The 12,468-nt window shown below is 36.4% G+C and overlaps 2 protein-coding genes across 3 annotated transcripts; one reads left to right on the top strand and one right to left on the bottom strand.

The window, feature by feature from the left end:
* The first annotated feature begins 106 nt into the window (after positions 1-106).
* On the top strand, positions 107-7,627 carry LOC118266887 (caspase Dronc). Of its 2 annotated transcripts, none has more exons than XM_035580498.2 (8): positions 107-459; positions 2,625-2,811; positions 2,889-2,963; positions 3,043-3,171; positions 5,473-5,654; positions 5,803-6,029; positions 6,112-6,311; positions 6,477-7,627. In XM_035580498.2, exons 1-8 carry the CDS (start codon positions 328-330, stop codon positions 6,686-6,688), a joined length of 1,344 nt encoding a protein of 447 aa, XP_035436391.1. In that variant the 5' UTR covers positions 107-327; the 3' UTR covers positions 6,689-7,627. The 2 variants fall into 2 exon arrangements, with proteins under 2 accessions (XP_035436391.1, XP_035436392.1); XM_035580499.2 differs by lacking the exon at positions 107-459 and adding an exon at positions 481-921.
* On the bottom strand, positions 7,620-12,426 carry LOC118266790 (protein CNPPD1). The gene is made up of 5 exons (XM_050703034.1): positions 12,220-12,426; positions 9,882-9,978; positions 9,523-9,728; positions 9,311-9,439; positions 7,620-9,228 (listed from the first exon to the last, which is right to left on the bottom strand). Exons 1-5 carry the CDS (start codon positions 12,268-12,270, stop codon positions 8,467-8,469), a joined length of 1,245 nt encoding a protein of 414 aa, XP_050558991.1. The 5' UTR covers positions 12,271-12,426; the 3' UTR covers positions 7,620-8,466.
* Positions 12,427-12,468: the final 42 nt, after the last annotated feature.

The following is a 12,468-nucleotide window of genomic DNA, read 5'->3' as shown; positions in this document are numbered from 1 at the left end:
TCATAGAGTATAGAAATCTATTGCTCTTTGTGCTACTAACATAGACAATAAGAAAAATATCTGCCAGTTTGTTACTATTTCAGTCATTGTCATTGTATGTAATGTCAATATTTTTCGTCAGTGTGAGGACAGTGACAATTACTGAATAGCCAAGTCTATATTATTTACAATCATTTTTGAAATTCATTTGTCGTGTTCGGTTGTTTGTTTTTGTTGTTGCGTACGCGCTGCAACTTATAAGTGATTTCACAACTTTATGTTAATTACTAGGATTAAAGTGGAATAGTTAAATTTTTTAAATAAGCTGTGTAAAACATATTTTTTACAATGCAGAAAGAACACAGGGAAGCAATCCAAAATAATTTTACCTCTCTAGTAGAGCGTACAGATCTTGATTCAGTTGTTACAGCTTTGTATGAGAAGGGAGTATTTTCCGAGCCAATGATCGAACCATTCAGAGTAAGTGATGTTTTCTAATTTGATTGCTCAAAAATAACCAAAACATGACTGTTACTCTCGTGGGTGACTCATAAATGTTAAATAGTTGCCAAGAAGTTGGTTTAAGATTTGTATACATGTGTTTGTATCTACATGCCATATTAATTATGAAACTCCTAGTTATGATCAGTATTGTTTCCAACTCTCATAATATTTCTGCTCTTTGTGTTGATTTGAAATATTAATTTGTATGTCGAGAGGTGGGTGTGGGCGATATGTTGGTAGCAGTAAAGTAATAGTTGATAATGCAGAAAAAACTCAGAGGTCAGAGTCTCAGTAATTTTCAAAGTGCAAATATGGTCAATGAGTACATCATAGATAAGTCCAGTCTTAATGTAATAATTTTTACTGTTATTATCTCGAACTCAATAACTAATTCACAACACTGATTTTCATGATTGCAATCAACTGACACTATTTCCAGTAAGTACCTAATTGTTCGCTCCAAAAGTGCATGCTATGATGCAATATTGAATCGTTCACTGTAATCTCCCATCTTCGTCTTCTTCACAATTATTATTATTGAAACGTGCCATCTTTAAGCTTTGACTGCACGGTTGGCGCGACGGCTGGGCAATCGGCTGCCGCGTAACGTGTAGCGGTTTCGATTCCCGCACGGAGCAACTCTTTGTGTGATCTATTAATTGTTGTTTCGGGTCTGGGTGTCATGTGTTTGTGAACTTGTATGTTTGTAAACGCACCCAAACGCACCCGAACATTTAAAATAAAAAAAAAAGATGAATGCACACTTACCTAACCACTCTAACGTCCATGGATAGCACGGTATCCAAAAAAAAAGGAGCGTCATACGTCCATGGATACTATAGTTTCCAAAGTGACGAGTTCTGTTTAACTCCCTCTAGTTTAAAATACGGTCTTGTTTGGTGAGTTTTGACTGATTATCTATACAGCTGAATAAATTGTTCGACGAAAAAATAAGATATGGCGTTGTAATATGCTTTGACAAACAAAATATAAATTTTTAAAGTTAGTTGACTCGTTTTTGAAGTGTTTTAGTGAGTTCCAACAATAATGTCGTAAATACTACAGTTTTGTTTAATTTATCTTGCAAGTGTTATACATCAAAATAGACTAGAAGATTTGTGCTTTACGATGATGTATAAATATCACAGTTTTAGCTGATAAATCTAGTCTAATTTTAACTTCAAACGATTGTTGTTTCGAAAAAAATGGCCGGTCTGGTGTTGGCCACTTTTAGTTTTGTTTATACATATTTTACATACTTTGCATTACAATAGTATATAAAATATCGAAATACATTTCGTAATAAGCAAAATAATACATTTTTCAAAGAGAAATATACTAAATTCATTGAAGATTCCATAATAATGTCAATGTGTTCCTCAGGTTTTTTGATGTGTAAAATTACGAGTAGTGTTTTCTTTCGATTTAATTACAATACTTAGAGTTAACCGAATATAATCATATATACATCAAAAGAAAGGGTAATGAGTCTAGTTTGTTGTAAAAATATTTTATTGATAAAATATGCAATAGTTGTGCCGTATATTCTAAAAAGGTAGAAATAATTCTGTTTTTTTTCTGAGTTTCATGTTTAACCCGTTTTATTGTATTTTAAAGATTAACTAAAGATTTAAAAAAATCGTTAAGATTGATCAGTATTCTTCAATCTTTTTTTGGTATTCTTTTCTTTATTCTAGGCATTACGGTTCAGTAGCTATATAGGTTTTTTGTTACGACGAACTTGCGAGTCGCGCGCGGTTCGGATGCCGTGCGCGGCTGGACGTTAGAGAGATAAACGGTCGCGCGGGCCGGACGTTAGAGTGGCTAAGCCAAACGCATCAAACGGGTTGAACGAAACGAATTTCGGAATTCTGTTTATGAAATCTTGAATTCGATTCGTTCGACAGGTTCGGCTCGGATAAGTGTGCTTTTACCTTTAACAGGATTACGCTTGGCCGCCATTTGGCCTGGTGGTAAGTGATAATTCTGCAGTTGTTCCACATTGGGAGGATTTAACGCGGGAAAGTGTGCGAGGTTTCATGAGATTTCATACACAGAATTCAGAAATTTGTTCGACGCATTCGGCTCCGACAAGTGTGCGTTCACTTTAGTATATAAAAAAACAAAATATTTATTTACAGAATACCTCTGAGTTAGAAAGGGATCGCAAACGTCGGCTCTACATGGATATACCTCGTCGAGGACCTCAAGCATTTGGACATCTGGTAGATACGCTTGGAGAACTAGGATACTGGGACTTGGTGCGTGATCTGGACCCTGATAGTCCATTCTCTTTCTCGAGCCAACAAAGATTCAACTCCGTTCCCCGTAAGTACTCTGATGAAAATAACACAATATTTATTAAATATTGATAATTATGATATTTGATATAACAATACTTTCAGAACCTAGACCAGCAGACAATGATAACTTTCGCAGTCTTAGCACATCAAACAGGCCTAGAGCTGAACCCAACAGAAGTAAGTCAATATTCTAAGTTATCCTAATGAAGTTTACATGTTTTGTGGAATAAAATTATATTGAATGTGAATTTTACAGACAACACGCAGTTACAGCCTGTGCCGCCTCCGCCTGCCGTTAAGAACGACAACGCGGACGGCGAGGTCACTGCACCGCCATTTATCGTCAAGAAAAGCACGAAATTTATGGTGGATGATGACACTAAAGGTAGGTATAGTAAATATGAAGAGTTTGTTGGTTTGTAAATAAATACTGATTCTAATCTAATTTGATGTAAATAGGGGCAACTACCCAATTGCTAGCACTGCACCAAATTATCAGCACTCTGAATAAATCGACCAATTCTAAGGTTTTCACTTACTAATTTGGGTTTCCACACTAATAAATAAATAAATACATGTTTTTGGAATCCTGCTATTGGGAAAATTATACTTTGAGACCTCAAATTGGCGGAAATTCTGTAAACAAACATTTGTGTTCTGCAGTTTCTTCTGTTTTTGCCTGTTTCTTGTGATCGCCAGTTAGGTCATGTGTTTACATTATATGATATATCATATCTTTTACAAATTTAATATTGAAACTATCGATTTCTCTGATATTTGAGATATTTTTTTATGATAATCTGAAGAGGAGAATTTGAGATTCTGGTGATTAATTGGTAAAATACGTAGTGCTGATAAATGGATCGAATATTTTGTAAATTCTAAATTATCAGCACTGGTGATGATAAATGGAAAAAAGTACATAAATACAAATTTCATATTTTTTAATGTAAATTATGTTTATTTTATGCAAAGAATTAATTTTGTTTTGTAAAAGTAGTTTATACCATCAAAATCCAAATGTTAGCATGGTGCTGATAATTGGATCAGAAGCATGCTGATAAATTGGTTTCCCTAGAATTTCATCATCTCTTCTTATTTCTTTTTATTTATTTTTTCTCTTCTTATTTTTTGTTTTATTACCAGTAATATTAGCAGAAGAATTTTGTAGATGGTATGCAAGCTACGACAACTTCTATAACAAATAAACAATGTTATAACTTATAATATTACTGGAGATTGTCTTAGTAGTGCGCAATTTGTATATCTTGATAGTCAATAATATTTACTAACACCAGTCAAATTACAAGACATTTTGATTACTGAAAAAACATCTGAACGAAAAGGTGTTAAATAAAGAGATTGACTGGGCCATCGTACATAATCGTGCAATAGACCATCGTAATTCGTTGCCATGAAATAGACTAAACAATTTAATACGAGAAATGTCAACAAAAGTATGTGTATAGGTAGTATTGTGTATTTTATTTAAAACGTAAAATTAATGTATTATTGATATGATAACAATTTACATTATACCTTTAGACAGAAGGTCTCTTAAGTAGGGACTAATTAAAATAACCGACTTGGTATTACATGGATCTCACATTTTTTTACGGTACATAAACTGATGAGGTGCAGGACTTGGATTTTTTTACAGAATGTTTTTGATGGTATCTCACTTCTTTTTGTAGATTCAATTATTCCATTAAACAATGAAATGTAACTGCATCAATAACTTTGTAATCTCATACATTTATATGGGTTAACAAAGTTATTGGTGTGATGACATTGTAACTATATAAATAACTTTGTAATCCCATACATTTAGAATTGCAAAGTTATTGATGCAATTGATGTATCTAAAAAACTGGACTGAATTTACAAAATATTTGATTTTTCCCTTAATGTAGGTACTAACTACTAATTTTATGCAAAAAATTTAAGCTTCTATGTCTGTTAGAAGTGCCTTATACTTTTGATGATCTGTCAGTCAGTGACAAAATTTCGAAACTTTGACGTGTTATAATTCTTAAAGTAATGATTAAAATTTAATGAAAATTCAAATATACCATTTTTGTACAATGCCTGCTTAGTATCTGAAAATTCAGGCTTCTTGATTTATCCACAACGAAGTTATAGGCGGTCGAAATTGGCCTGAATGGTTTCGAGAAAAGGATGGTACTTCGTATGCGATGCGATGGTACGCTTTTTTTTGCTCGACTTATACAGATAAAAGTATTATTAGATTATAAGTAATTATTATGTTACCTACTTACTAACGATATAAAAAATAATTAAAAATAGAATTTAATAATGTAACTAATTTTTTTAATGCAATTCCTAATAGTGATAGTTAGGTGCTGATAATTGGGTTGCTCTATGCTAGTAATTGGTGGAGATGGTGCCAGTAAATGGTGACAGACCCATTTTTTATTCTTACTTGTCTAAATAATCATGGATAGAGGTCAATCATGTTTTTCTTTTATTATCGTCTTTCTTATTAAATATTATAACTATTAAAATTTGCCTTAACGGGTAAAAGCCTTTTTTTCACAATAATAAATTGGCTTAAATTAGGACTAACCCTTAAAGTGCTGATAATTGGGTAGTTTACCCTATATGGGCTATCAAAGGTCTCACTTGCGAGCTTATTATACTTGACCCTTTCCCCCCATAATTACAGATCTGAAGCTGTATAGAACGCGCGGTCCCAAACGTGGCATCCTGGTGGACTTCACGTACACAGAGTTTGACAACAATATCGAAGAGTTTCGAAATGGCGTCGACGTCGATTGCAACAACCTCAAGTACTTGTTCGATGAACTCGGCTTTCGTAGGGTCGGATACAAAAACCTTACCAAAACGGTAAGTGAGACAATTATATATGTAGGAAGAAAGTAGGTACCTTCGTCAATACGGTGCGGTTCCTACAAATGATGACACAATTTAAGTTTATTACTATGATCGGCAATGCCTTTTTCTCTGGACTTATCAATCTGAATGTCACCGCCAGGAGACGACGGAGACGCTAAAGTCTCTAAACAACGTGTTGGTGGACTATGAGACCGTGTTCATCGTGGTGTCGTCGCACGGGTACGAGCGCCCGCACTCCTCCGACACCGACGTGCGCTGCAAGGACGGCCAGCTCATCTCGTTGTATGACATCATGACGTACTTCGATAACCGGAACATGCCCGCGCTCATCGGAATCCCCAAAGTGTTCATCTTCCAAATGTGCAGGTTACCGACTCTCCAGTTCATAAGCCGCCGTCTGCATAGTATCAATCGTATGCCGAGTGTTGTAATAATGTGTCGTGCACAGAGGCAGCAATGCGGACTACGCGTGGCACAGCACGAGCGCGCACGCGCCGGCCCAGATGCCGATGCCGGCGGGGGACGTGGCCTACGACGGCCGGCCCGAGCCGCCCGCCAGCGCCGCGGCCTCCGCGCTGCACCCCTACCAGCACCCGCTACAGACGCCGCTCTACTCCGACATACTTATCGCGCACTCCACGGTGCCCGGTCAGTGCCACGACCTTACATTTTATTTAATTAAAAAAAAACCAATCGCAATCCAAAATTGTTGGATAAAAATAAATATTGATTTATGACATTACTTGTAAGAAGTTCTGTCAATAAAATACCGTAAGATAATTATAATATTTGCGTTACTTATATATTCCACAGGACTTGTGGCGCACCGGGACGGCAAGCACGGCTCGTGGTACATCCAAGCATTGTGCGAGGTGTTCGCTGCGCGTGCGCACGACTGCCACGTGGAGAAACTGTTCACGTTAGTTGACAAGCACATGCAGGACAAGTTCAAGGTGCAGACGTCCTCGGTGGACCGCTGGGGCTTCAACAAGCGCCTGTACCTGCACCCCGGCCTCTACGAGTGATGGACCGGCCACGGCCCGCGGCCTCTACGTGGTTTCATGGTTGTTTCTAATCAATTTGACTGATGTGTCTTCCGCAGTTGTACACTTTAAATATATTATCATAGTTTAGTCCTCTTTTGTTTATAAAGCAAAAAGTTTGTTTTTAAATGTGATTCCACTTAGGTACTATTTCTCTCTTTATCGGAGGTATGATTTGACATATACGTAATTAATTAATTAATAATAATATTATCTTAGATTATCTTAATCTCAAATTTTATAAATATATTCATGTGATACTGCCACGAGTTTAGTAACATAGTAAGTACTAGCAGAGTAGCAGGGGATTGAATCAATCCAGCCACCATATTTTAAGATACCTAATATTAATAGTAAATGGTGCCATAAATGCAGTTTGTATAAAGTTATTTCCATTACTACTAAATTAAGTTCTTTTGAAATATGGTTGCATTATTTATGTATGAATTTTAACGAATATAAGTTCTAACTATATTATTATTGGTATTGAAACAAACACAAAGCTCAATATTTTATACTATTTGCTATGTGATATACTCAATATTTTAAGAGCACTGATAATACGTAAAGAGCTCTCTGGAATTTTTCTTATTTTTTAAGTAATATTCCATGTGAAAGAACTTCAGTGAACCTCACTTGCATTTATGTTATAGCATTTACCATCGAATGTTCTCTATGACTGTATTTTTCTTAATCTCATGTAGGTTAAGTATATTAAGATAGAGTTTAATGAATATTTGTAATTACTGCTAAAGTAATGGTGTACTTTCTAAGCGAACAATTGTGATAAGTATAGTCGACGGCAAGTCTTAAGAAATGCTCCAGTAATCATATTTCCTCGAGTACATTGTTGACTACTCGTTAGTGATATAAATATACATTATATTATATTTTTACAAAATAAAACACAGTGTTTTCATTGCTGGTAGTTTTAATACACCACATCACATACAAAAATAGATAGAATTATTGATAGCACTAGAGCGATATTGTTTGAATCCTTCGCCAATGCTATTACGTCGCTGACAAGTTTGTAAAAATATATATTCATTTATATCAAGTGTTGTAATAATGGACTGACCATTTTCTATTCTAGCAGATTTAATATTGGACACGTAACAACTGTTCCTTCTGTAGAATTACTACAAGTCAATCATCGTCGCTAACTATAGACAACTAGGTTTCTTACAACAAATGATATTTATTTTAATTGGCTGTAGTGAGAGACTACGTTCTAATCTACAAAACTTTCAGGACAAGACGAAGACAAAGCACTGCGATGCGACGACGCATCAGAAAGTTTACGTCGCACAGTAATATACTCGTAACGCGATGACGATAGGTACGTTACGTTGTGCGGTGTCGTTGATGTTTGCGAGGCGTCGTCGCTCCGCAGAGTGGTAGCCTCGCTGATGCTCATACATTTCTCTCATTTGTTTTGAGATACAATTCCGTAGCCACAGAAGAATAGAAGTATAACAATTTATTTAAAGAACATTAAAGTTGCTCACGAGACATTTTACAACGCGATTCCAACATAATTTTTTATAAAGCAAAAAAACAATCTTTAACGGCTTAACGTAAAGCCTATCTTATAAAAATAAGTTATAGTTATGTTTACTAGCTTTTTAAGCCTAGTTTTACACTTAATAACAAAGTTTGAAATAGTTCCTAATAAAATTGTAGGTGTTGTAAATTGTCCTGTGAACCCGGCGTCACTCATTGTCCGTATTATCAGCCTTGTATGTATCAGGGCGGGCCTACCGGTCGGACACGGTGGCCACGAGCGCGCCCAGCTTGCTGAGGTTGAGGCCCTGCCGCAGACAGCTCGGCGCCGCGCCGCAGCTCCGCGGCGGTGTAGAGCCGCCGACATCGCGCGCAACTAGCTCGCTTACTGAGCTGAGCTTGTCCAGCCAACGCTGCATCGGGTTTACGAGAGAGCTCTGGTACAGCCAGTTGAGAACAGACGTCGTCGACCACCACGGCTCCAAGGTCTTCCAGTCGTACACTACGATTGCGTCATACCAATTCCTCTTGCTCGTCGTACTATCCTGATATTTGGTCCACTTCGTGCAACACTTTAGGCTGTCAGAAACAGTCTCTTCAGTGAGAATATCCAAAGTGGACTGGTGTAGTGTTGCATTGTTGGTGTATGAGGTCAATGAGGGCAGTTCCGAATGCAAACTGTGCGTTATAATATTTGTATCGAGCACGTCGAGGGCTGCGAGAGGAGCGAGCGGAGTGCGCGTTGCCATATAGTGTAGAGCGGGCAGCCAGGCATGGGACATGACTAACGTGGACGTGAGGAAGGCCACGAGACTGGTGAGGTAGGCCAGCGTTAGGGACGCGCAGGCTGCGCCCAGTCCGCGAGCCAGCGACGGCAGCAGCGCGGCGTCACTGGCAGCCACCAGGTCGCTGTACGTGAAGAAGCCTCGCAGCTGAGCCTGCTTCAGAGCTACTTGCCGTTCCAACCACAACAGTCCTGCTTCAAATGATTTCTCACTCACAAATATGTTCCAATCCTGTTGATGAGAAAAATATTGAATTATGATTAGTGGTTATTCTTATATTCCAATCATATTGATTCATAAATTGAATACTAACTATTGCATTGAGGAATTCAATTTCAAGCTTTTTCAGCTGGTTCAACTCTAAGCCCCCGGAGGCAGCCCACTCAGAGCACACCACATCGTCGTCTTCTCCATCATCTTGCAAGAACTTGTTACCTACCATCTAAAAATATATAAAACATTGAATATTTCTTATAATGCTTAAAGATTGTTAATGCTTTTTGTTATTTACAATTCTGCTTATACCAGTGAAACAAGGAAGAGATCAGCAGGCGCAGCAGCGGCAATATAATCAGGGTTGCAAGCATTCAGTCGTTCTAGGTAGAGGATGGCCAGCACGAGTGCGCACGGCGATACACAAGCGCTGCGCGCGATGCCGGCCGCCGCGTCCGCGTGCAGGCGCCGGAGCGACCGCCCGCGCTGAGACACCGACCACAGCTCACATGAAATCTCTGTAAATACACAAACATGCTTTCTAAAATATTAAATTACAATACATTTCGTTAATTAAAGGCAACATTTCTAGTGTTATAAAGCATAATTATTGATTTATTTATGTTGCTGGAATATAATGTGATAGAGTTACCATTGTATGTGCACCATACCTGTAACCGGTAGACTTAGACAGGGTAATGTGGGTAGTTGGCCATAGTACAGTGTCTTACTGATGCGCTTCAGGAACTCTTTGTGGTCTCCCATGCTCTGTGGGTCACATTATTATCATTTAGTATGTAATTACATTTTTTTCATCCTGTTAACCCTTAAACTGGCAAGCACTTTTATTTCTTAAATTTGCCATTTTAATGTTATTTTTGTATTTATTATGATCCCAGAGGAGTGAAAAAAATTATGGAAAAAATCTGTATATTACAGTTTTCGCGAAAACCTGTGTACTTCAGAGAGTACATTGCCAATTATAGTGTAAACTACGTTTGTACTACGTGTAGCACACTGCCAATATATCACTAATACTCATTTTGTTAATTTATTACTTTATTTATAAAAAAATCATCACAAACAAAAATTATTTAGTATGAAATTGACGTCATCAGTCACGTTCATACTCTGCAAGATTATTTCGGAGAGTGCGAGGTGGAATTGCACAACTTGATTCCCCCTAGTCCTTTAAATCATCGAATCACAAGACAATCGGCAAAGCGCCACCGCTTCATGGTAGATATCCCACCCACTCGCACCAAGCGCTTTGTTTCAAGCTTCCTTATGCGAACTGCTAGAGAGTGAAATTCTTTGCCGGAATCTGTGTTTCCTGATGGGTATAACCTGGGTGTCTTCAAAGCCCGAGTGAATAGGTTGCTTATGGGCAGACGTGCTCCATCATAGGCCGCATCATCACGTACGAACAGGTACGAGATAGCAGCCAAACGTCAACCCATCAAACGTAAAAAAAACTCAACTTGTGTTATTATAATATATAAAATATAGAAATAAAATACATATTGATTAACACTATGCATTTGGCAATGTACTTCGTGTATACCAAAGTCTATTTCGTACTGATCTGGCAACGGTATTCACGGAGTACATACTTTGATTCTAGCTTATAATATTGTTATTACGTAAATTAGAGCAATAATATCGAATATTTTATGTTACTTGTTAGGCCCCCTTGTGCCTCAAAGCCAAAAACCCAGAACTCCCAAACGAAAAAGTAAAGAAAACAATAAAAACCTTACCCGGGTCGCAGAGACACCAGACTGTTTCGAAAAAAAATTGAATTTGACAAATTATTTTCGATTTTATCACAATTTACAATAAATTTCTACCAAGATTGACAATTATTGCTACTTATTTAATATAAAAAATTTAGGTTTTTTAAATATTTGGGTCATTAGAATTTTTTAAAGTTTATGGTATTAGTGGAGTACAGTGCCAATTTAAGGGTTAAACACATCAATATATCCTTTATCATGAAATACCTATAAAAAATACACTCCACTCTCATTAATTCAATTTTTTGATGGAATGGAACCTCTCTATAATTCGAAGTTATCAAGGGGACTCTACTCTCTTTATACTTCGAAATAGATTAATATTTTTTTTTACACAGTTGGTAACTCCGCTCAGAAAGAAAAACTCAATACTACATAAGTACATATCAAACTCTATGATTTGAAGTTACAGAGAAAAAGGGACAGAAAAATTTCAGAATTTGCATGACAAACAAATTCTGAAATTTTTCTATAATAATCCACATTTTGAACCATTGAACCATTTGATATTTTGTATCTATAATATAAATAAATATCCCATACCAACTATTCAAAATAAATTGTTTCTTTGTAAACAAACAGTATTGCGTCGGAATGCGGATCCACATGAGACACAATGTGTTTTCTGTTGTAGTTTTATATACAGCATACAAGAGGTTAAACATCACTTTACAAAAGTTGCATTAACAAGATTTTGGAAATGCAACTAATCACACAATAATATTATTGTTCAATTATAAATTGTATTAAGTAAAGTTTTGTTCAACACCAAACAAATTATAAAATAACCTTGGTGGTTAGTTAGTCATTATCATGTGATGTCACTCATGATAACAACTGTGTGTGAATTCTTAATTTATTTAAAAAATAAATACCTATGTGGTATGGCAGAGTATCAATGTTTAAAATATGTGTGTAATATGTTTATAAGGTAAAAACAAGTTGGTCTCATGCATTGAATAACATTTCAATAAATACATCATACTTTCAAAGTTATGATGACAACATCCTTTTTTGTTTGGTTTAGTCATGATACTGAGCTAAAAATTAATGCTGTAGAGTGCTTGATAAATTACTCGAACATCTTTAAAACATTATTTGTAAGTAGGTAATAGCGACGTAGCTTCTCAGGCCTTTTATAGAAATACCATGCTGTCGTAGGTACCGTTCAACTTTGTGATTAAGTGAGCCACGACATGACCTCCTTCCATACCTTGATCTTGGTTCTCGATCCCTCTTTTCTTCTTTTCGATATATTCGACATATTTTCAGCTATTGTAATAGATTATCAAAGTATTTGAATAATACAATACAATTATTATAACGACAATTTATAACACCGGATTCTTCCGAATGAAGAACCCCTTTTTTGTTTGATATTACAGAGAAACAACACGCTAATGTTTAGAAAGCATAACACAAAAATATTTATTGTTGTTTTTCATGCAATAGACACAAGAAT

Source organism: Spodoptera frugiperda, chromosome 23, assembly GCF_023101765.2.
Source record: "Spodoptera frugiperda isolate SF20-4 chromosome 23, AGI-APGP_CSIRO_Sfru_2.0, whole genome shotgun sequence".
In the NCBI taxonomy this organism is placed as follows: Eukaryota; Metazoa; Arthropoda; class Insecta; order Lepidoptera; family Noctuidae; genus Spodoptera; species Spodoptera frugiperda.
Note: the sequence above shows the minus strand (reverse complement) of the source record. Positions and strands in the feature narration are given on the sequence as shown.

What these genes read in the sequence shown, in the direction of transcription:
- LOC118266790 (XM_050703034.1), bottom strand. Translation starts at nt 12,270, where the DNA reads ATGTCGAATATATCGAAAAGAAGAAAAGAGGGATCGAGAACCAAGATC. An exon ending in ATCTCTTCCTTGTTTCACTG is followed by an intron (nt 9,440 to 9,522) that starts GTATAAGCAGAA and finishes ATATATTTTTAG; the next exon opens with ATGGTAGGTAACAAGTTCTT. An exon ending in TTGAATTCCTCAATGCAATA is followed by an intron (nt 9,229 to 9,310) that starts GTTAGTATTCAA and finishes TCTCATCAACAG; the next exon opens with GATTGGAACATATTTGTGAG.
- LOC118266887 (XM_035580498.2), top strand. Translation starts at nt 328, where the DNA reads ATGCAGAAAGAACACAGGGAAGCAATCCAAAATAATTTTACCTCTCTA. An exon ending in GGTGGATGATGACACTAAAG is followed by an intron (nt 3,172 to 5,472) that starts GTAGGTATAGTA and finishes CCATAATTACAG; the next exon opens with ATCTGAAGCTGTATAGAACG. An exon ending in CGCGCACTCCACGGTGCCCG is followed by an intron (nt 6,312 to 6,476) that starts GTCAGTGCCACG and finishes TATATTCCACAG; the next exon opens with GACTTGTGGCGCACCGGGAC.